General features: G+C 48.6%; 1 protein-coding gene across 2 annotated transcripts in view; it reads right to left on the bottom strand.

The window, feature by feature from the left end:
• TBX2 (T-box transcription factor 2) overlaps positions 1-22,740 on the bottom strand; it is a 45,952-nt gene extending 23,212 nt beyond the window's left edge. The window contains exons 1-3 of one of the 2 annotated variants that reach the window (XM_033171483.1): positions 22,730-22,740; positions 8,880-9,382; positions 6,201-6,468 (exon numbers count right to left, since the gene is read on the bottom strand). In XM_033171483.1, the coding sequence (XP_033027374.1) occupies positions 6,201-6,468; positions 8,880-9,244 (633 nt within the window). In that variant the 5' untranslated portion in view covers positions 9,245-9,382; positions 22,730-22,740. Of the gene's footprint in view, positions 1-6,200; positions 6,469-8,879; positions 9,773-22,729 lie in introns of those variants that run through there. The other variant, XM_033171482.1, reaches the window with a different exon arrangement.
• Between the last annotated feature and the right edge of the window lie 2,062 nt (positions 22,741-24,802).

Below are 24,802 nucleotides of genomic sequence, written 5' to 3'. Positions count from 1 at the left end.
ACCAGGTCGCTTTATATCAATTGCTCCTTCCTCGGCGTCCATATATTAAAATATTTAACGACAAGGGGAAATAGGAATTCTTGGAAGGATTATAGACTCATCCCAATTCCTAAGCACGTTTCAGATGCCCCATTTATCCGATAAGGGAATGCGCTCCCCTTTTGGGCTTTCCAATAGGATTACACAGAAGGAAGACCCCGCTGTCGTGAGGGCAGCTTCTGCCTCCGCTAGAACGTGCTTTTACTTGGAAGTAAACGCCGTTGATTAGGCTGGACCTATTTCCAAACGATCTCTACCATCCAAGGGCCCAAGGCACATTTAATTTACATCCGCGGGACTTAATTCGGAGGATAGAATCGCGCTGTTCGAGTGTCTGAGGCTGAAGATGCCCAACTCCCCGATCCAAACAACAGCAAATCATCTCTCAAGGGGGTAGGATACTGCCGTCAATGGGACCAAAGCGCTTTGTCGGGAAGGAAGCAGCCCAGGCTAGCTCGAGGGACACGCTCCGCGCAAAAGGCGCAAGCCCACGTAGGGCATGTTTCCTCGGAAGTAAGTGTGCCCCAGGAGTCCAGCAGAAACCCTTTTGAAACCCGAGAAGACCCCAGGAGAGAGTGGGAGACCGCTTAGGGCGGTTCTATCGAATTCATTGGGGCTTGCTCCCAGGGAGCAGGCGTTAGGATAGCAGCCTACAAACTGTGTAGCGTAGCCTGTGGCTACAACCCTGGACCCACTTCCTTGGAAGTAAGCGCCGTTGGAGCTCCCACAGTGGGACTTACTCCCCAGCAGGCAGGGAACCGCACAGAGTTGCGGTTTGCCCTTGAAATTAATGGAGACTTCCTTGTCTTCGACGTTGTGTCTGGAACCCCCTAATCACACGTACACATGTTCAGGATCGGAAGGGACGGATGCCACTTCCATGTGCATCCTTACTCGGAAGTAAGCCCTGATGAATTCGTCGTGGCTTATTCCCCCACCCCCACCTCCACCCCAAAAAGTCAGGTTATACAGTACAGTAACCGTCGCCTGAAAACGGCCAGTTCACCAGCGCGGGATGGAGAAGGTTGATAATTCGGATTAAATGCTGTGCGGAACGAACTTTAAACGAACCCGTCTATTCCTTGGAGGAATGATAATGGCATGCAGCTTTCTTACATGAAGATACTCTCTCTCTCTCTCTCTCACACACACACACACGTATTTTGACTGATACAGTACTTAAAATGGGGACGCCAGTTATTCGCTTGATCTGAGCTCTCCTCATTGGAGGCGTCTCTTGCAAATGGGATTATTTTATTTTATTTTTAATTCTCTGACCCCCCCCCCACTCCCAGTCTGGAGTTCTGGCGTTGGGATTGATTTACCTGGCCTTATAATGTTCTCCAGACAGCACTTATAACCCCAGCCAAGCGCAAGACAACTCGGGAATCAATCCTGCTGAGAGAATTGGGGTTTGTTTTTTTGTTTCGTTTTTGTTTTGTTTGTTTCTGGGTAAGCGGGATGGGGATTTGGTGGAGGGTCCGAATTCCAAACAGCACAAATCCGGGGATCAAATTGGAGGTACCTGAGGGCCAATTCGACCTGATCCAGAAGCCGGTGATCCGGGAGAGTTGGGATTCCTGCGGAATCTAAGCAGCTATATCCATAAGGCTTATAGGACTTTACAGAGTTAGGCACCCTTAACTCCACTCATTCTGGGGACACTAATAGTTAGGCACCTCTAAAACCCACTGCTTTTGGGGGCACTGTTCGAGGAGTCTTTATATCTTAGCAGCTCACAGACTCCTAGGCAAGCCAGCCCCCGTGCGTTCAGTGCGTTTACTCCCAGGTAAGCGTGCACAGGACGGCGCCCTAAATAAACTGCTTACATGGTATTATATACTAAGCTATAATAAGGGGAAATCTGCCCCCTCCTTTAAGCATCCTAAACACGTTAGCCATAAATCCTAGTTGGTGTTCGTGTTTTTTTGGGAGGGTGTGTGTGTATGTCCCACCTCCTTCCACGTTAAGTGTGGGCTTGCAAACCTTACTTGGAAGTAAATCCCTCCACAACCGAAGCCGGTGGGATCGGATTCACTCCCCAGAATCAAAGCTGTTGGAAGCAAGGTGTGTGAATGTGCTGCAACGGATATAAGTAAAAACCCTTTTAAAAAAAAATTTATAGGAAGTCTCACTGTGTCTTACTCCTGAGTAAATATGCACGGCGTTGCTTCCCAAGGGGACGATGCTGGAGAGTGCGCAGCTCCCTTATTTGGGTCTGAGTCAGTTTAAATTAACCGCCCCCCCCCCGCGCCAGTAAACACCCACAGGACTGGATTGCGATCCTAGACATTATCAACTTGAAAGCGAATTCAACAAGAGGAAACTGGATTAGCGTCCGAACAAAAATAGAATCCAGGATCCATCGGTTCGTTTATTTTTTAATCGTCATCATCATTATTATTAAGAGAGGAATTATTATGCTAGTGGAACTTGTGGTCTTTCCTTTACATTTTAGAGCTGGCGTCGTGAACATTTAGGTTTCAATATTAAAAGCAGAATTGTGCTTGAAATTAAATAATTTCTAACCTCCCCCTTCCTCTTAAAAAGTAGCTGGGTGTCCGCCCCCACATTAAAACAAAGATACTTGACTGGGCTTAGTTATTTAAGATATTTCTGCCCATTCTTAGTTTCCACCAATGGACCTTTTTTTTTTTACTTAAGAAAGACCCCTCCGTGTCCTTCTCCCACCCCCCCCCCACAAAGTACCAATAATATTTGGGCACAATTCAGCCTCACAGAAGCACCTTAAAACCTGCAGTCCTACTAGGCGCAGTTGCCTGGGAGTCGTGCCCATTTTAATCAGCGGTCTTTCCTTCTGAGTAAGCCCACCTAGGCTCGGTCTGCGCACCCCATTAATTTCGCGGGGAGGGGCACGGAAAAAGAGAGGTCTTAAACATGGGCTTAAAACTTTCTCGCTGATGAAGTTAACCCCTGGGCTTTAACACATACAAACGTTTCACCTTGGTTAAATCGGGACCTTCTCTCTCTCTCTCTGGGCTGGGCAGGGCTCAAGGTCTTTTTTCTGCACTTAAAGGTGAAATTGACCACCTCTGCAAATCATTATATTTGTTACTTAAAAACAAAAACTTTCCCTTTCGTGCCTGCTAAGCGCGCCTCTCCCCCGCCCCCTTTGTTTAATGCAAAAGAGCGCAACTTCTTGGATTCCGCAATGCTGGATCGCAACGCTACACAAAACTGCAGCGCGCTATTTCAATATGCGATGGTGGGGTGGTTGCGTTTATATTTAACAGGCGTGTGCCAGCAAATCATTGAGAAACACACACACACAAACAAACAAAACTAGATCCTCAAATTCTGCTGCGGAAATGGGGTGACCTACAGGTAAGACTACTGCGAAATAAATAGAAGGCACACGATCTATCAACAACTATCATTAAATATATAAAGCACCGCGCTCATTTGGACTGTGGGTTCTGAATTGCTCCTGTAGGAACCATGGCAGCGTACTAAAATTGTGCCAAGATTATGGGGGGCGAACACAATCACATCAGTACAAGTTAAGCTCGCCTTTTTAAGACATCCTGGTGTTTAGCAAGGGATATTTAAGAAGGCGCTGAGTTCTCCAAACCTAGAAAGGCATTGAAAGTGCGTGTGTATAACGCAGAGAGAGACTAGATCCCATTGAAGGCTTGGGGGGGGGGGGGAGTGTGCGGAGGAAACTTTTTTTTTTAAGGCAGCAGAATTGTTTCTGGATCCCACACCGCACGTATACGCAACATCGTGTAGGCCTACATTATTGATTATAGCGTTTGTTTTCATTGGGGGAGAACAGCGCAGCCCCGCGTACCTCAAAGGACAAACCCGACTGCTTCCCTAAGGCTCCATTGAAGACCAGGGCAGTTACTTCCGAATAAATAGGGAAAGGAATCGAACTAGCCTGTTGATCCCCTATTTTCCGGATCCTGGAGGAGAACGAACTAGTCTGTTCATCTAAGAACACACCTGTAAAAACTAAACATGCCTCCCCCACACCACAAAAAACCCCTTCTAAGTAACCTCTTAATTTGACTTTAAAGAAAGGTCATTCATCACCCAGCAAATGACCACAAGATTTATTGAAATAATCCCTGCATTTCTTCTTTTCTGTTCCCTCCACGCACACGCCAAAGTTAAGGGATCTAAATTTTATATACAACACTCAAACACACACACACAACCATATAGATATATATTAAATTACGATTATCTCCTTTACGCTTTTTGCAAAACTATGGAGAAGTGATGAAAAGTACTATATTCTGCTCAACGGGGGGGGGGGGTAATTACTGGCGTACATTTTAGAGTAATCCAGGATCAAACCCTATTTTCCAGTTTTGAAAAGATCTGCTGGAATCCATTCACACACGCGAGCTCATACACCCCAAGCATTTTTAAGTAAAAGGGGTTTCTTCAGCCCCTTCTGCCAATTTTAAGGCAAATAAAAGAAGCGGAGTTTGAATTGCCTTTAAAAATAAATGTGATTATTTTATAGGATAAAAATATCTCCTGTTAATTCACTTTAGCTGTCTTGCAAAAAAAAAAAAAAAGACTTTATAGGTTTTAATGAATTAACAAGCAAACCAGCCCCTGAGGTGAAAAAATGATCAGAAATGTTAATGGTAGCTCATAGCATAATCCTATGCGTGCCTACTCAGAAGTAAACCCCGATGAATTAAATGAGATTTACCCCCATGAATTATTGCCTCGGCCTTCGCTGAACTGAAGGCACTAACTGACCACTCACCCTGGAAGAAATGTTGCTTATGCAAGTGATTGTTTTCTTCAGGCTTACCTGGGAGTAAGCTCCACTGAATATACCAGAATTCCTTCCCAGTAAACCGACCTACCACTGCACTGTTAGAAAGCAAGCGCAGATCTCCCCTCCCGACGTTACTCGTGTTTACTCTAAATTAAGCCCGGTTGATCTCAGTTAAGCTTACTTCCCTGGCAAATTTGGATAGGATTGCAACGTTGACGGGAGGTCCCGATGGGAAGGCGAGCGGGGAAATCAATGGGATTTCCTTCCCGAGTTAACATCTCTCTTTGCATACAAGATGCGGCTGTAAATCCGCAATGCTATGATGCGCATTTAAGTCCGCATTGCAATCGAGGAGAATTTACTTTCAAGTCAACCGTGCACAAGCGTGTAGGATACGCTCTCCAGCGAGGATTTTCCGCCCGTTATCCCACCCCACCCCTGACCCCAGAAGGAGAGAACCTCTGGCAGGGGTGTGGGTTGTTACGAATTTTAAACTCCTGATAAGGAGGTATGATTTATTAGCTATGGGTAATAGAGGCCCCCTTCATTAGCATCAGGTGTGTGTGGGGGGGGAAGCACCCTACAGATATATATCGGATAAATTTATTTAAAAGTGTACGGTCTTTCAGGTTAGAGGTTGCAAGTTCTTAAGATGGGGACCAAGAGCATACATTCACACACACACAGGAGATATTGTACGAATTATATATGGAACAACACTATTATATGTGTTATATACGGGAATATTTCTACGAAGTTTACTAAATACAGACTCCAAAAGGAGAGCTTTAACGAGGAGGTTTGCAAAAGGGAGTTGTAAACAGGAGCTCAGGCATTTCGGATTGAGGACTACTCACTTTAATGCGGATCTAAAGAGCCACAAATGTACAGCGCCTGGCGCCCCAGAAAACCCCAATCTCAAAGAGTAAGGGTAATATCTGCCTGTTGCGGGCGGGGTGAGGGGAGAAACTGTGCTGATCAACGGCAGCCCCATAGCGCCAGTTCTTGCGGTGGTATACTCAGGAGTAAAGCCCCCAACTCCACCGTTTCAACCAGGACTTGAACTCTTTAATAAATCCTGCGCTCCAGATCGCAGCTTTTCTTTCTTAAAAAAAAAGGGTACGGTATGCCTGCCTGATCTCTCTTTCTCTCTCCACTCCCCCCCACAAAAAACTCCAGTTCCCAGCGGAGAGATTATCTGAAGATAGAGACACGTGTCAACTGTGTGACAGGAGCCGGGCATCCCCGAGGCACAGAGGAGGTGGCAGGCAGGCTGGGCGGATTTTTCAAAGCCTTGGAAATTAAATGAAAGAAAAACAGCACCTCCTCACCCCCCCCACCCCCCCACCCAGCTTTTTACCCCACAGAAAGAAGGAAAGGGGGCACGGGAGGGACTTACGAAGCCGTGCTTATCCGAGATGTTGTTGGTGAGCTTGAGTTTGTGGAAGGCGACGGGCTTGGCCATCCACTGCTCGCCGGTGGCGGGGCTGTCCGGGTGGATATACATGCGTTTGGGCATCTCCGGGTCCGCTTTCCCGGCCACCATCCAGCGCGAGTTGTGGAACTTGTAGCGACAGTCGTCGGCCGCCACGATATCCATTAACAAAATGTACTTCGCTTTCTTGTCCAAGCCGCTGACGCGAACTTTGAAAGGGGGGAACATTCGCCTGAATCAACACCAGGAAATAAATAAAAAAAAAAAGGAAAAACAAGGTTTTAAAGGAAACGATCTTTCCACCCACCTCTTCGCAAAGACAAGAATTCTGCTCGGAAACATTGCAATCTATTTAAAACGCACGTGCCCGTTATTAAACATGATGGATCTCCGGTTTAAACACTGTGAAACGCTGGTTTCTATTTCAAGAGATGGCCTTATGTTTTTGTTTCGAATTGCGTCCCTTTCTTTTTTCGAAAGAGAGAAGCAGCACGGCAATCTAAGGCTTTGTTTTGAAGACAAGCTGGACTTTAAGGTACAGGGCTTCCTCGGCGGGCGATTTCCACGCATGCTTACTCAGAAGTAAGTGCCACTCTGTCCCGTGCAGCAGGTTTTCCAAAGAGGCTGCAGAGATTGCGGTCTTTTGCGCCTATGAACCCAGAGCACAGTTCAAGGGGGAAAGGTTCAGTCGCGCACCGTGGGAATGGTCTCCGAGTAAACATGCACTGGACGCGCCGCAAGTCCAACTGGACTGAAACTCTTCCTCAGACGCGGGGGGGGGCCCCTAAACGCGTTTACTCGAGAGTAAAGCCGGTTTTGTGCAAGGAAAGTCTTTACCAGGTTGCAGTTTAAAATGCAGGCCCAGGGCACATCCTTTGAAATTAGGCCACCTTTTCAGGGCCAGGGTTCTAAGAAAACAAATAAAGACACCCCCCCCCGAAAATAATTCCCCAATCCAAATTCTGCTTCTATAAAAAGGTGTGCATTTCGAGGAGGGAGGGGTTTGAAAGAAAGGAAGCTTCCCCCCCAAAAAAATACACCCCTGTCTTTCCTTCTGCATTCGAAAGCCCATCCATTACTCTGAAATTCTAAATCCCATCCATTTCGCTGGGATTTACTTCAAGGTAAGGGTGAATGGGATTTACAGAGTGCATAGGACAGACTTTTTTTATTTTAGGAGCAGATTAATAAGAAAACGATTCCTTGTTCCGGATTAAAAATCCAGGTTCAAAAGGAAGTTGAAATCCGGATTGTCAGGGGCAGGGAAGCCGAATGACCTAGTTGTGCGCCTGCACTGCACGGCAGATCTTTTCTCTCTCTCTCTTTAAAAAATGTGGTGCAAATTCTACATGTAGAATGGGGGTGAGGGGTCGTGTCGAAGCCCCTTGTTTTACCATTCCAAATTTTCCTTGGCCTAACCTGAAAAGAGACAAAACGCAAACCTCAAACTTCTCTTAATAGACCGAGGCATTGCTGGCAAAGGGAGGGGGAGAGAATAGATAAAACAACAGGAAACCCCCTCCCTGGAAGTTCGAGAAATTCGTCCGCTCATTACATTTGGGGTGGGGAGGGCAGGGGGCCCAGCGAGGATGGAGGGCTTCCCTGCAGGCAACATGAGATGGAAAATGAAAAGAAATTTAGCAGATCCAAACCGCAGTACCCAAATTTTCAGGAATCTGGGTGGAAAGAGGAGCGTTTCAAATCCATTTCCAAACCTCCAAAAATCATTCCTCCTTCATTCAGCAGCGTGTTTTGCTCGTAAGGAAGACCCTCAGTTTTGAAGCGGGGGTGGGTGGGGGGGGGCTTTCTGGCATCAGTTATGCCTCTTTGGCCTGATCCTAATGCCCGTTTTACCCTCTGAAGTCAAGTCAACCGTGTTCACTGGGGCTTACTCCTATGTAAAGCGTGCCCTACGGTTGCAATCTGCACTCCTGGGCTCCTTTAGGATATTTTAATGTAAAGTGTAACTATGCAGCTTTAAAAAATACATACATACATACATATGAACTTTAAAAATAAAATCAAAGTATTAGCTAATATCACACAACTCGGTGGTGTTTCGAGGATATTAGCCAGATACATTTAACCCGGAAACAATTTTTTTTTAAATCGTGTAAACAAATATAATATGGAATTATAGGGTTTAAATAATTAACCATGAATTGGGGAGGTGGGGGGAAGAGACCTAGTTTCAGCGTGGAAAAGACGACTTCCACACAAACGCGCGCGCACACACCGCAAGAACCCCTTACTAAAAATCAGATATATCTGCTTAGCATTTAAACACACTAACCCAACCTTGAACGCATTGGCTTGGGAATAAAACCCAATGATTGCAGGAAAACTTTACTTCCAGTTTATGTTGCTTTGGCTGGAAAGGGGTTTGGGGGTAGGAAGGCGTTTTAAGAGAGATGACAAATACATTTAAATTAAAGTCATAGGTGGGGGAGCATACCGTGAGAAACAACACCGAAGGTTGATTCCTTCCCCCACCGAGCAAAAATCAGTGCTTAACAATGCCCCTATCATGCAAAACATGAATTATTATCCTGCTATCATGCAAAAAATGTGAATTATTATCATTATCAATTATTACTTTTGCTATTCCTAATTGCAACGTGGTTGGCGCCCTCAACTGCTCACCTTCCAGATTTGGTGATCACCATCTCGGTCCCTAGTTTGTGAAACTGATCCCAGAGATCTTTTGCTTCCAGGGTCACTTTGGGGTCGTCCTCGACCTCCTCCTCGGGCTCCAGGCTTTTGAGCGACCTCAGATGGGCGGCTTGGTGGTGGTGTCCCAGCGCCGAGACGTGCAAACTGGCCTCAGCGGCTCCGGCCAGGCTAGGATCCTGCAAAGGTTTCGTCAGGGCGGCCGGAGGCAGAGCCAAAGCCGGGAAGAAGGAGGGTTGAGCGGCCGCTAGGAAGGCTGACATAGGGAAGTCGGACGGCCTGGGCGCGTGGAAAGGGTGGTAAGCCATCGCAGTCCCCGGGAAGGCTGGATCTCTCATCAGTATATCCACAAATCCGGGAGGAAAGCCCGATCCCTCCAGCAAGGGAGGGGTTGGGAGTTGATGGGGGGGGGAGAAGAAGAGGCGCCTGCTTTGCTTGTCAATTTCAATCCCCCCCACCCCGTACACACACACACACAACCAAGCACACCTCCCCCCCTGCGAGCTCAGGCAGGAGAGCTAGTAAATTTCAACCCGTTTTCTGTTCGCGGTTCTCAGAAGCGCCCCCGGGCTGGTGGATTTCAGCCCACCTCAACTCTGGCAAAACTGCCTTCGGGTTCCCGTGCAGGGGGCCAGGAACTGGGGAGAAGGGAGGAAAGCCCGAGCAGAGCTGGGGGATAGCCCACACAAACAGGCGCACACAGACTCACATACAAACACCACACTACCAAACAGTCCCGGTGATTTGAGTTCTTCTGGACGTCTCCGAGGGGCCGGTAAGTCCTTATATGTTTTTCCTCTTGCAGGCAGGAGGGAGGGCGAAACAGAGCCCCTTCTCCACGATCAATTTGGAGGGGCCCCCACACACAAAAAAGTGCGAGTCTTGACGCCTTAAAAAAAAAATCAAGTCCTTAAAATAAAAATTTTAAAGAACAGCTCAAGATGATCTTGCAAACAGGAAAGGTTTGGGGAGGGGGAGTCGGCGGAGAAGCGCGTCCCCCTCCCTCCCAGTCCTACAAGAACTCCTGACCCCCCTCCCCGAGAGAGGGAGAGAAAGCCAAGCTGGATCTGGCGGCCGTGGGGTGGGGAGGGGAGGGGGATCTTGCCGCCGGCCCCCCTTTTCTTCTCTGGCGCTCGCTCGCGCTCTCTCTTTCCCCCCTCGCAGTTTGCGAGCGGCCAGCAGCCGGGGGAGCTTCCTTCTTTCCTTCCTTCGCCTTTCCGACCCAAAGCGAAACCAACCCCCGCCCCCTCTTCTCCGGTCGCTCAAGGATCGCGAGGCTCCGGAGTTGGATCGACGCCGGAATCCGAGCCGGGAGCCAGGCGCTTCATAGCTCCGAAGGAGAGCGAGCCCCAGGGCAGACTGGCTTGCGTCTCTTCTGGATCCCTCTGTTTTAAAAAATAAAGGAGCAGAAAGCGCTGGGACGATCTCTCGCGCGCCCTTCCTTGCTCGGATTCCTCCACCTCTTCTCTCTCCTCCTCCTCCTCCTCCTCTCTCTCTCTCTTTCCTCCTCTTTCTCCCTCCCTCCCTCCTCTTCTTCCTTCCTTCCTCCCCACCCCCCTCGCTCCGCTCCGCGCGTTTCCACCTCTCGGGCCAACCCTTAATGAGCCGAGCCCCCCTTGATTGTGGATTTTACGCGGTTCAGACCAATTGTGGATGTCCATAGGCGTGGTTTTGACAGGTCCGGCCAAGATCTGGGGTGAGAGAGGGAGCTGGGAAGGGGTGGGGGTAGAGAGAAGGAGGGAATAGAAAGGGGTTTGTGATGGGCGGGTGGAGAGAAAGAGAGAAGAGGGAGGAGAAACAGAAGAAGAGAGGAAGAGAGGAACGGGGGGGGGGGGTGAAAGGTGTCGGAGGCATCACCCGAAAGAAAACATGTCAACAGAATAAAATATTAACCAATGACAGAGGCAAGGCCTCGGGAGCCCTCCCCTCTCCAGGCCCAGCTCCTAGCTGATGGGGAAGAAGGGGGAGAGGGAGTGGGGACGTTCCCCCAGCGCTGGAACTGTTGGCAGAGGCGCCCGGAGTGAGTCTGGCCAGGCAGCCAGGAGAGAAGGCGCCCCACGGAATGCGCCAGCGCGCAAGCGACCAGGGCGCAGGCCGGGCGAGGGATGGAGATCAGAGAGAGGGCGGAGGCCTGCGGAACAGGATCGGGATGGGGGGCACTACCCTGGTTCTCCAGAAAGCCCTTGAATCCACCCACAGAGAGGATCTATCACCTAGTGGAAAAGGAAGCGGCAGGAACCATTCCTAGGACCGGAGAGACGCCGGCAACGAGCCATCTTTGCTCGGACTCGGTTTTTTCCCCCTCGGGTTGTGGGGATGAGTGTTTGGCCTTGAACAGGTGCTTGGAAAGGGTCCCTCTCCCCAGAGCACACACACACCCCACTCGAACGCTAGTGCAGGTGTCTCTTTCCACACGTGTTTTTTCTCTCTCTCTCTCCCCCCCCCCCACTTTATTCTCAGGGAAAGTTTTAGAAATTTCATCCCTTCACACAGGCTTCGGGACTTTGGAGCTACTCCCGAGGAGACCCGCTGTAAGTTTATTGGGCCTTGGTGCCTAAAAGGCTTACGAGCAAAAGCCGGTGGGTGTCACATGTCTAAAGACTGGCGAATCCTCTGCACGTGAGAACTCTGTTAGCTTGTTCGGAGGCCTACCTGCGTGTTTTTTCTGCGGGTGTACATAATGGATGCTTCCCAGCACAACACCACATACGAATTAGCATTTATTATTTGTTGAAACCAGTACAGCATGGTGTGGCTTTTCTGCATAGCACAAGCGACCGACAGGTCACTGCCCCGATGAACTTACAATAAACATTTTAAGGAGCTCAAATATGCTAACCTATTCCACGTCTATTCTGCATCTATAGTGCGGCATTCTTGGGGAAAGCTTCCCCTAGAATCGCACTGTTCTGGGAGCAGTTTACTTCCGAGAAAACGCAATTCAGGTGTTAGTAAATGTCACAGCTCCGTCGCGAAAGAAACTGGCGAAGAAATTCCGCTTTAGGCTGAAATCCACTTGGATTTGGGTGTAAATCCCCTTGGATGTAAATCCCCTTGGAGTGCAACGTGTTAGTCCTACAGAGAGTAGACCAATTGCAAAACAAGGCATAAATTTTATCTGGTCTACACAGAGTATATAACCCGATAGAATTTATTTCTGAGTAGACCATGCATGGACGCGTTCTGTGGATCGGGCCACTCTCTGGGGACAATCCTGGGCTTCGGGAAGACCCAGTTTATCACGCTTACCCTGGGGTAAATCGCACTGAGCGCAAGGTGACTTACTTCTGAGTAAATATCGTTGAAGGCAGCAGGCTTACACCTTCGGTTAGCTGACTAGGTGCGAGCCTGTTTCAGATGTTCACTTCTCAAGTGGTCTAGGGCCAGAACTGTTCCCCTTTCCCGCCCGCCCCCTACAAAGAGGAATATTTTGAGGGGGGGTGAACAAGGACACCGTGAATATAATTATTCCATTTAATCCATCAAAGGGCTGCTCCTTTCCTTTTTTTCCTTTCCTGCCCCCCAAATTATAGTTTCTTATGACATCCATTACTTTTCCAAAACCCCGAGCTGGATGTTCCACTCCCCACCCCCCGATTTAATTTCAGGGAGGAAGGAGGGAGGGGGAGAGAGAGCCAGAGAGAGGGAGGGAAAGAAACCCTTTGAAGAGATTCGGGTAGGGCCCACCCAGAGAACGGAGAAAGGGCCATGCGCTCCCCCCGCTCCAGCGAATCCGGGCAGCGGCTGCCTGGACCACGAGCTGATTTCGCGGCTTCCCAATCTTTGGAGTAGGGGTGGGGCGCCCAGATAACGCGGGGGAGGCATAGGGGGGGGGGTCTGAGAAAAATGGAAGCAAGCCGGTGCGCATCGCCGCTTTAAGACTTCGCTTCCTAGCCCAGTCTCGGCCTCCGGGACCGTGCGGAGATGGAAAGATTCAGCCCGGGCAATGGAAGTAATAGCGGAGCGAATTGGATCCTCTGCAAAACGCGGCCAAAGCAGCCTCGGGTGAGTAGCGAGCAGCGGGGGCGCGCGTTCAGAGATTACCTCGGGGTAGGTTTCGAGGGAGCGCCGATCCGTAGTATTTTTTTTTTAAGCTTTTGGGGAAAGGTCGCTGAGGCGAGGAGGGTGCCAAAAGCGTGGAACACTTTTTGTGCGCGTATGAACGCAGCCGCGGTTCACACCGGATGTATTATTAATTATTAAATCATTCTTACTATTCTGCAAGTCCGATACTGTTAATACTCCCATCCCTACAACCTAAAGATTTTGAACTAGATGGTCTCCAACAGCGCATTCGTGCGATCTCTACTCAGAAGTAAGTCCGATTGGACCCCACTGGAACTTGCTCCCAGCTGCAATCCTATATTAAGCTCACCTGGAAGCAAGCCTCCTCGAGCTCAGCGGGACTTACTTCTGAGCAGACCTGTAGGATTGCGCTCTGAATGAACAGCTCCCATTTTTAGTCGGGGCCTTTATTGTTTTTAAAAATGGGTTTGTACATCCCAGACTCCCACGCTTAACTTTTTGCTGGATCGCAGCCCTGGAAATACTGTAGCGGTTCTCCCCACCTCACCTCCCCTCAATCCCCTGGGCTGACATCCACAAACCACTTGTCTATCCCTAAAAACCAATGCTACCCACACCGTCCTCAGGAACACAACTTTGCCGTCCGGTTCTCCGCATCTTTATTAGGAATAAAGTCCCACTTCGCTTGCATAGAGCTTACTACTCCCAAGTGAGCGTGCGTAAGGATCGCAGCCCTGACTTCTTGATAGCCACATCAGCTCCTCAGCATATCCCATAATACAGGCGCGGGAGGGGGTTAGATGGTCCCCCCCACCCATTTAACAGCACCCAACGAATTGTCACCGGCGCCCGCCCACTTGCATGTAATGAGTGAAGTTGGCTGGCGAACTTCCCCTCTTCAATTGCGCCCCAAAAACTGGTTCCAAATGAGAAATGGATATCAATGAAATTAGTTTTGGCTCTCTCATCTCTAGCCCCCTTGTTCCATTTTCAATTGATCGGCGTTATTTGCCCACCGCCTTTCCTGGTCTTTTTTTCCGGAGGGAGAGAATTTACTTAGGGGGTTGGAGAAAATAGAGCCGAGAGGGGGATCGCTTGCAAGGGCTACTTTGTTTGAAAATGGATTTTTTGGGGGTGGGGGGAGAGGCGCACCTCTTTCTCTCTCGCCACCTCCTCAAGATCCGCCACCCACCCACCCTGTCCCAGCCAAATCTTCCCACTCCACAGATAGTTGACAAGGAGAGCTGTCTGTCTGGCTGTGTGTCTACTTTCAGATTCCCCCCCCCCCGATTGAGCCGGGGGTGGGAGAGAGTTGGGTCAAGAGCCTCTTGGCGCCAGGAGTTTGAAGTGTCCACAATTAAAAAGCGACAAGACAAAGAAGTTTTTTTAAAAAAAACATAAATAAATAGAGAGAAGCATTTATGCCCCCCCAAATTCTGGGAAGTTATTCCCCCCTCCTTTTCTCCCTTCAAGTGGGAGAGGACCTATAAGCCCGCGATGGGAGCAGGAGCCGCGCCTTGCCCAGGCTGCGGAATCATGTGCTCGCCTGACCCCTAGATGGCCGCATCTAATCAGCTTCTGAGAGACTCAGCAAGGCCAGCTAGTCTTTCGCAGCTCCTCGGCGGCGCGGAGAGAAGGGGGAGGGGAGCGACTCCGCATAGACACGCACAGGTCCGCCAGCCCATTTCCCCAACTGGGGCAGCATCCCTACTGGGCGGGTCGAGATCTATGGAGCAACAGGCGCCTTAGGTCACCTCTCCATCATTCACGCAAAACACGCGACTTTTCTCAAAGAATCCAGAGCACGGCACAGAGCTACAGTACCCAGTACACGACTTAACAAACTACAGTTCCCAGCTCTTCTTAACAAGCGAGAGCAAAGTCCCAAGATTCTTTTGGGGGAGAGGGAGCCACGCGCCGCACGTGTGTGGCGCCGCGTGGCCTTAGCTCTCGCCCCGAGAAGCTTACAGTTAACGCTGAGCATTTTGGAGGGAATAAACTGGAGGGGTGGTGGTGGAAGGAATTAATAATAAATAGGATGCGGATAATGAATATGAACAAAAAATGAAAACGACAGCGGAAAGGGGGGGAAGTGAAAAGGCATTGGCCCCACCCACCCAGCAGACACAACCCTTAATTCACAACAGATAGATGGGGGGGGGGGAGGCGCGCTGTTTGCAGCAGCCAGGTAACCCCACCTTTTTTCTTTTTTTCTTCCCTTTTCTTTTTTGAGCGCCTAATATCCAGTTTGAGTCTGATGAGGCTACAATCCTAACCACACTTACTGGGGAGTAAGCCTCATTGAACTGAACAGGGCTTTCTCTGAAATAGACACGCATAGGATTGTTCTGTGACGAACTCTTTGCCTCCCCCCTCCCCCCCCCGCCCGCCAGTAAACATTTCCGTTTACAATGCCTTTGACTTAGTTGCTCCAGTGCAGAGGCTTCCTGAGCCCCGGGATCTGTTTGAAAAAGCCAGACTTCATCCCCACAAGATGTTGAGCACCGAGGCAGCGGGTTTCTCTGGACATGGACAGAGTGCATTTAAAGAACATATTCTATGCGTGTGTTTTTGAGATGGTCTGTCACACACATTCTCTCGTCTTCTCCGCAGCCCACAAGAAAAATCATAGGGAACCGCCTAATACCGAGTCAAACCATTGATCTATCGAGCTCCACATTGCCAACACTGACTGGCAGCAGCTCTCTAGGGCTTCGAGCAGAGGGGGCATTCCCTCTCCTATCGGGAGATGCCTGGGATCGAACCTGGGACCTCCTGCAGGCAAAGCAGCTTCTCTGTCCCTGACCTACAACCTTTCCTTTCCGGAGAGCAGAGAGAAATCTATATAGACGGGGTGAATGTAGGCCTACTAGTCAGAACAGGGTCCAGACTGTGCTTCTGCATATTTTTCATCCTCTCATTTCCCCCTTCCATATTATCCTGTCACTAATCCATAACAACCACCCTGCAAAGTAGGGCATCATTACTACCCTGTTGCTGATGGAGTGAGACAGGGAAGGGCCACCTTTTGCCAAAAGCCAAATCAGAAGCCAGATTTGACCCCTGGTGGGCTGTGGGGGGGCTGTGGGGTGGGGGCTCACTACCTCAAAGCTGATTCAGTCACTGTTTGGTAAAATTCAGATTCTGCAAGGGGCTTATGACAGCCAGGTAAAGGTGTTCGATTTAAGGCTCTGCTCCTCCAGCCCAGTTACCAAGCAAGGGTGGGCAGACGCCAAAGTGGCCGGGGCTCCTACACCTTTAGTAGCAAGCAAGCTGCAGCTGCCGAAAGTCCATTTTCTACCCAGCTATTGAAGGTGCAGGAGTCCCTGCCTCTTTGGCCTCTGCCCGCCACCCTTGCTGATATTCCTGCTCCCTCTTCCTGGATTAGACCCCATCACTCCCGACTTCCTTCTCAGCTCTCTTGCTCCCAATAGTGCAGAACAGGAGGTGGGCCTCAGCTATAAAGGAAGAAAAAAATACTCTTCCCAAAAATACCAAGCGACGGTCCATGATAGCAACAGGCAAACTGATATTATTTTTAATAATAATAATTAGTGCTATGGAATGATTTGAGGAAAGGAAGTGCAAAAAGGGAGTCGTTTTAAAACTGGGGGGCAAGGTTGATGTTGTTTTTAGTGGTAGCGATGGCACCTGCTTGGCTCAAGGTAGCCCTTGGTTCGAAAATGATAGATCCCAATATTCCCCCACCCGCGCGCATTTTAAACCCACTTGTAAACAAGCGACCGATTACGTGGCTTTTTGCAACGCGATTTCTGGCTTTGCTGTCTATGGGCGGGGAAGAGAAGGGCATTTTTGAGCGAGATGTTACGTCTTGTTATCTTTCTGTTTTGTTTTCACCAAAGAGAGGAGGAGGAGGAGTCCCTTATTAAACGTGGACAAAGTCAACCAGCTGCTAGAGAGGCATCAGATCCTGGAGGGGCCAGACACCCCTTCCAAAATACACCCCTTTCTTACAATTTTATCCCCGTTCTAGGCTGTTACGGAGAAAGTGAGAACCTACAAACCAACCCGATTCTAGCTTCGCTTCCCCGGAAATTAGCGCCACAGCACAGAGGTCAGGGGTTCCTATCCGCAAGGAAAGCGCGCTCAGGATCACAGCCTTTAAAAAGAGGGGGGGGGGACTGCTTTTGCCCATAATTCATTTTTAACTTTCAGGAAAGGGTTTGTCGGGTGCTGGTGAGAAATAAAGAAGATACAGACTCGGTACCTGTTCGTGCTCAAAGCATGTACCTGCGACACGATCCCAGCCAAACAAACAACTCTAATAAATACCTCACTGGTTTCAACAGCAGAACTGGACACGCTGACTTGCTTCTTTTGCCCGGCGAAACCCATGGGTGTTAGCGGCTATTTTGGGGCAGGATCTTGCACTTAGGATGATATCCTTCCCAGTCATTATTGGCCGGAAGTAGATCCCACCGGTCTCTTTCCCCACCCTCCACCACGCAAATGGGGCTTGCTTAACTGAGCAGAGGATCGCGGTGGGGGAGGGGGGGCGAGGGAATCCCACCAAACTCTATGGAAAGCGCAGGCGGCAGACCAACTACAGAAAATGTTCTCAGTGGGTTATGAAAGAAAAATGAAGCAATTTAGACAACAGCAGCCATATATATATAAATATACATCTCCCAAGGATGCTAAACTTGGTTTCGAAACCCAAGCAGGGAGAATCACCTGCAACCATGTCAAACATGAAAGGAACTGAATTATATAATGCATCTGCATTCTACTTCATTTCATCCTTGAACTGAAAGGGGTGGGGAGGTGGACGTAGAAGAGGAAAATTGGACCCCTGATCTGATATCATTTGCAGTTTAAGCTCACCAGTGGAAGTTTGAATCAACATCTACGCCTTTACGCTCCATGGATATAAAGGAACCCAAAAGTTCACTTTCCACGTCTTAAAATAATTTGATATTCTTCCCCCCACCCCCGATTATTTTTTTCAAATATAGAAATAAGCTGCTTTTTCTCTCTTTAGTGATTGGTATACAAAATTAAATGTTATGCTCCATGTTTTTGGAACGTTCATGCTTCCCCTGATATTACATTACACACACACACCTCTTACAAATACATAAACACATATATATACCCCCTTCGTGTTTGTGTGTGTGTGTGTGTGTGTGTGTAGATATAAACAAACGGAAATCTAACATGCCCAATCTAATCGGCCCAGGAATTGTATTCTCTTGCTGCAGGTTAAGCTTGCAATCCAATACTGTACCCACTTGCCTGAGGGTAAGCCCCATTGAACTCAGTGAGGCTTGCTTTGAGTAGACCCGTAGAGGAGTGCAATCTTCGTGCGTGTATATGCTTTGGAGCTGATTACCCCCCCTTCCCCGGACTTATTGAATTTTAAACAAGCATTTTGTTATGCGTAGAATATATACAGATTTATTTGTAGATTCCTCGTATCCCGCACGTACATCTGCGTGCGTGTGCACGACGGACACAACGCACACAATGTTTAAATACGAGGTGGGGGCTTATCTGGAAACGAAGGTAGAGAGTTTTGCTTTAAGCCTCAGGTCGATTCCGGTTATGAGGGCAGTGGGATGGAGTTTAAATGGGGGGAAGTTCTGGAGACTTGGATCTCTCCCCCCCCCCCAACATCCCCCAGCGAATATACAAAGTTCAGTTTCCAGCCATTTTCTATATTAAGCTTCCCTTAATCCCCCAACAAGCTGGAACATCCCACTCTGCCCCCCCCCCTTTTCCCAAGTGCATTTTGATCTAATAATTTCCTTGCTATTCCTTTTTCTCTCTCTCCCCTTCTGCAACCTTCTGGGACTGGTTATCTTTTAAATAACTTATCTTGTCGACTTCCTTCCCCGATCCCTCTCCACCCCCCACCCCCCGCCGCAATTCTCCTAGTGAAGACCGAAAAAGAGAAAGGGGGGTGGGGAGAAAATTGGCACAGATTTATTTCCACTTGTTTCGCTTATGCCTTTAACCCCTGTATTTTCCAGGCGGGATAAGTGCTGCGAGGGGGTGGGGGGACACTCTTCCCATCGGGAAGCTGAGATCCCAATTCCCCCCCCCCCAAAAAAAGGTTTGCAATGGATTTCTCAGTCCTCTTTCACAGTGAATAATAATTACATTCAGATAATACATCCAGGCTGAAAATCAAGGCCACTCTACATCTGTGTGAGTGAGGGAGGGAGTGAAAAACACGGTAGGAAAAGAGGGAAAGATAAATACAGTATTACAGATGGGAAATCCCGCTTGGGTTTCAAAACAAAATTTAGCATCCTTGGAGACAGGTCATAATCACACCTTTATAGCAGCCTAACATCGTTTCCGGGTTTTGTTCTGTTTTAATTGTGTAGGAATAAACAGAAGCAGCTAAGGGTGTGTAATTCAAGGGAGAAGGAGCGATCGCGGGGGGAATGGAAACACACGCCAATATTCCCTTCGCAATGAGAAGAAAATGAACGTGAAGACCCGTGTGCGTGTAATTATGAGTAGGAAAGAAATCCGCGGGAAAGAAATCCGCGGGTGGATGAATGAGGGAGAGAGGTGTTTTTTAATATATTTTTTATCATTCTTTCAAAGGAAGAGATGGGGAGCGGTGTGAAATGGGTCCCTAAAACGTTACGAAAAGAGATGCGTAACAAGCAAAACGAAGATTTATTATTATTTTCCCACAGACAATTAAAAAAGCTGCTTGAACTTTGGGAGAAAGCTGCTCTGGCTAAACATCTGCCCACCCCCCCAGCAGGTCCCTGTCCCCCCCCGTTTTCTCCCCCCTCGCCCCCACCATGCGCCCCCTTTCATCTCGACCCATCTCCTCTCTCCATCCGTCGTCTATTTTTAGCCACGCAGACTCCGGCCCTGGCGCCAGGCCGTTTAAGACCTGTCAAAGTCCTTCATATTTCCCTCATGTCACATGGCGGACCTTCCCGGGCCCCCCTCCTAGTCTGCCCCTCCTTATCCCCCCCCCCAATTTCTGCCTGCAACTACACACACACACACACACGCAGGCAGGCAGCCATTGGGGACCTTGGAGCTCTTGCAAAAGGGTTGCCGGGTCCTCAATTTGCTCTTCTCCGCGGCTCCCTCGTCTCTCTGACCTCAGCCAGCGGGACTGCTGGTATTCTGTCCGGGCCACTTAGCCAAATTGCGGGTGATTGATGAAAATAACATTTCTCACAAGAATCAATGCCCCTCCCTGCCTCCTAACCCACCCCGGCCCCCCTTCTCCAGGCACCATAGGAAATGAATGGAAAATTGTCCCCAGGAACATATCAAACGGGAAAGCAAAATATCGCCAGACCTCCAAGTTAACACAACCACAAAACTCTAGGCTGAGGGGCGGCGGGCGGGTGTAGTTCGAGGAGGATCATAGGGACCAGCGCCTTGCTGCTTAAGTTGTTCATTGGAGTTTTTGAAACGCCTTTGCATCTGGCGCAACCTTCTGCCTATCGCGATCCTCTGCATGTTTCCTCGAGGGTAAGCCTCGCTGAGTTCAGCTGGGCTTATTCCCGGGGAAAGCTGCAGCCCTAACCCCACCTGCCCAGCTGAAGATAATAGGACCGGCCTTTGGAGGAGACATTATTATTAGGATGGCGCTCCCAGCGCGCATTGGATTGTCACCGAGCCAGGCAGAGTTGCCTGCTTTTAATCAGAAATAAGTCCTACCGCGTTCAAGGCGCTTGCCCTTCCTGTTAGGGTTTCAGAATAAACAGTTAAACAAGATCTCAATGCGTTACCTTACACACTGGACCCCTTCATGGATCACTGCCTTGTCGTGGCGAAGGGGCTTGAATAACTCAGGGAAGCTATGGACAGGTCATAGTGGAGAGGAACCGGCAAGCCACTCCAGTATCCCTGCCAAGAAAACTCCATGGACAAAGACAACAGGCATATAAAAGTTATGACGCTGGAAGATGAACCCCCCTCAGACACTGGGAGAGGAGGGCGTTGCAAAACTACCCCAACCCCCTCCGGTTCCCAGTCTAGTTTGTCATAATACTTTTTTTTAAAAAAAGTTGTTTATTATATGTATATTCTCAATGCTAACGTGTGTATTTTAAGGAAAGGGTCAAATTTTGCTCTAAGGAAAAGGCAGTGTCTTGTTTCGAAAAATAAAATGTTTTTTTTTAAATGACAATTGATATTATTCTGGCTATGTGGTTTCACTCGCCCTTCGTTCCTCCCCAACAATAAAAGTCCCCCCCACGCGCGAACACAGCTCTCCACTTGACCCCACGCAAATCTGCAAAGTCCAGAAAAAGGAGCACCCTTCTGACATTAAAAGTGCGCCAGGAGCATCAGGGGAGGGGGCTGGGACATAAAGTCTACAGGAGACAGGAATCGCAAAATGTACACGCTGGTTGTTTTTTTTTGGGGGGGGGGGGTTTCTCGCGAGGAAACCCCGCTGAGTTTCCATAGGAATAATTTCCAGGTATGCTACACGAATTTAAATGGGATAAACAGAAGCACGTGGCCAGCCGTGGATTGGGTAGTGGGCAATCGCTTTCATCGATCGTCGACAGACACAAGAACACGAGCAAAAAATGAAAAATGTAACATTCAAAAAGGTGTGTTCCACCTTGGTAGAATTTGGAGAATCTGCGAGGGAGGTCTTGAGATAAGACATACACATACACACATACAAGCAGAATACACGTTCCAAGCCCAGGAACTGACACCTCCCTACAAACTGGACCGGAAAACGATGGGGGGGGGAGGAGATTCGGACATCAGTGCCCCCAATATTATAACCGAGTCGCAGTCTGTTGGTTTTAACTGCATTTTTTGTAAATATAGAAAATTAAAAAAATGCAGATTTAGATCCGGGAGGATATTCAGATCAGTTAGGAAAAGTTAGCTGTGTTCTTTTGTGTTTTTAATGTGGCGTCCCACCCACAAAACCTTGGATTTCTAATCAGCCCGCTGCATACAAGGTTATCAACGTTGAAGGCACAATCCATCACCTTATTAAGAAATGCAGGTTTTTTTGGGGGGGAGGCGGGATATTTTGGGAGAGGATTCAGAGGTCATGTACAATATTAAGAACCGCCCCCCAAAAAAGTACTGGTGATACGTTTAATTTTTTTATATACCTAAAGATCATCAGAGCAGGATGGAGGAGTAACCCTTTACTGTCTGGATGAGAAAGGTGGGTGGTCTCCCTAAATAGCACCCCTAAACCGTGCTGCTGAGTCTCCCCTTTTCCTCTCTCACTCAGTCCTACCTTAAAAGAAGAAGAAACTCTTGTCTAAATTATGCTGTCCGCAAAACAGACCAACCTAATTTCATGCCCCTTTCGGCCAGCCCCAGAACCTCCCCCTACCCCTTCCCCTTTCTCCACAGCAAGGGCTTGTTCTCACCAAATCCTGGGAGCCAGGTTCAAAATTCTGTGAAGCCTCTGAGCTTGCCTAGAGTATGTTTTTTCCCTACGTCACTGCTGAATTGTCCCCCAGGCCAGAGGCTCGGCCCCGGAGCGATTCCATCCTAAATGGATCCCTTTGTCAGGCAAATCTGAAAGTCTGCATCAAACACCATCAGCTGCTCGAACAAGTCTGGCTTCCTAATTTTTTAAAAAGGGGCGCGGGGGTTACGCGGAAACAAGGCCGATTGGTTTCAGAAAGTACACGGATTTATAAATCAGTTATGCAAGGTAATGGAATCTAATTCTTCAACGCTATCAGGCACAATTGCAACATTATACGAGTACACGCACGCAAACATTATTATCTATTACACACATGCAGACACACTAATATCAGTCATGTATATGTGCAGTAAATATTTGTGTTAATGTGCAGACACACACACACACAAATATTTCTGGTTTCAAAGGATCTGTGGGAGGAAGCAGCACAGCGTGGAGAGATTTCAAAGGATAAGGAAAATTCATAATATCTGCCTGGCGTCTGCTCTCCGCCTTTCAAGTTATACTCTGGACTCCCAATAGATAATGCATTTATCAATGAATTTTACAAGGCAATAAACAAACGGAGGGAGAAGCCACGAAAGAGCTTACATATATCTATTAGCAAAAGTATTTAAAATATAATAAACAGAGCGAGGAACAGCCAAGGCGATCTACGCCCCTTGTAAGTTTATGGTCGCTTATCGAAGTCCTTTATAAGGGAATAAGCAAAACAAGGACGGGAAAGAGTGGGGTCTCTGCCCCGATAAGCTTGCAATATCTTTTTCTCCCAGTGGGAGAGCCAATAAAGAGCGTGACCAAAGGTTATATAGGGAATGCATATTAGAGAGTGCATTCACACGTACTTTGCTCCTCTCTCAAACAAATGAAATGAAGATTAAATCCAGAGAGAGAGAGAGAAGGAGGTTGTTGGCTGCTTGGGAATAAAGATTCAAAACCAGGGAAAGACAGAATTGTTTTAAAATGGGGAGAAGGGCACTGGGTACTTTCAAGGGTTAGGATATTTCAAAGCCGCCCATCATCGCTTTACTCGATAATAATAATAATTATTATTATTTTGGAGATTCGGTTTTTTTTTTAATCCAGGTGTGCGTGTGTGCCTCACCTCAAACTGGATTTAGTTCTCTCTGGTTTCTATTTTGCAGGAGGGGAGGCGGTCGGCCCGCCGGTGCTGTAGAAGTTGCACCCCCTCATCCACCAGGGAACCGGTTTAGTCTCGTGTTCCTACCCCACCCCCACAAAGGACCTTGTTAGAGGAGTTTAACAGGAACCTCGAAATGGGTAAGGAAATCCGGATCTGTTCTGCGAATTCGATATTATTCCCTTCGGAATCGTTGCTGTTATGAAGGATGGCAGAGATTTCATGTTGTTTTGCAGGCCGATCCTAAGCACGTTTCCTCCTCCGGAGTCGATCCTAAGTATGTTTCCTCCGGAGTCGGTCTCTCCACCGAAATCAATGGGCCTTACTTTCCAGAAGGGGCGGCTGGAGAATCACAGCGCCAAGTCTGCGCTCCTGAAACGCCCCTTCCCGGGGGTTTGCCCCCCCCCCACTGAAAGTTGCTGCCTTTGCAGCACGTTAAAGAAGAGCGGAGAGATCCTTAATAGTGCAAAACGCCCAGTTTTTCAATAGCATTAGGGGAGTAAAGAGAGAGAGACTTGTTTCTCTTAGTCGTTGCAAACTCCACGTGCCCATATCCTTCTCCTGTAATTCCGCCTTCCCCGACTGGTGTGAAACTGGGGGGCGGGACGCCGTCCTAGGAGAGGTGGGGGGGGGGAAGAGGGGGGGGGAAAAAAAGACATGGATTCGAAACCACCCAAGACTCAAGAAACCCCAGAGACAGGTGAAAAGAAGTTTACACGAGATCCAGATTGGGTTTTCTCAACCCCCTCTCCAAATTTACTGCCGCAGAAAAGCGAGGAAGGTGGGAAATGCTCGTGGATTCAGAACAAGGAAGAGGGTCTTCTCATCTCCCCTCGCAAAGGAAGCGAAGGAGGAGAAGGGGCGCAGCGTGCAGCCAGGCTGTGTCTCGGATCAACAGGTGTAGGAGCGTTTCTGATCGCGGCCAGGCAAGCAAAACAGCGCGATAAAATTGACAATATGTTTGTTTTCCTAACGAAGATCAAGACTTGGGAGCGACTTCAGTCAAGTTTCGGATTATTATTTTACCGTCCCTTGTTTTGGGGGAAAGGTCCTGGGTGGGAGCTTCATTTTACCCTGGAATCTTAAACCTATTAACTCGGATATCACGTTGATTCCCGGGAGAGACATGTAGCCCCTATCCTGTACGCAAATTTATTGGAAGTAGCACCTGCCGAATTCAGTGGGACCTACTCCGGAGTAAGAATGTGTATTCAGTTCGCAGCTTTACTCTTAGGCGGCTGCGATATTCACCTGAAAGTAAATCCCATTCCCATTGAACGCAGCGGGGCTTCTTTACCGAGAAGA

The sequence above is a fragment of the Lacerta agilis genome, chromosome 15, assembly GCF_009819535.1.
Source record: "Lacerta agilis isolate rLacAgi1 chromosome 15, rLacAgi1.pri, whole genome shotgun sequence".
Lineage (NCBI taxonomy): Eukaryota > Metazoa > Chordata > Lepidosauria > Squamata > Lacertidae > Lacerta > Lacerta agilis.
Note: the sequence above shows the minus strand (reverse complement) of the source record. Positions and strands in the feature narration are given on the sequence as shown.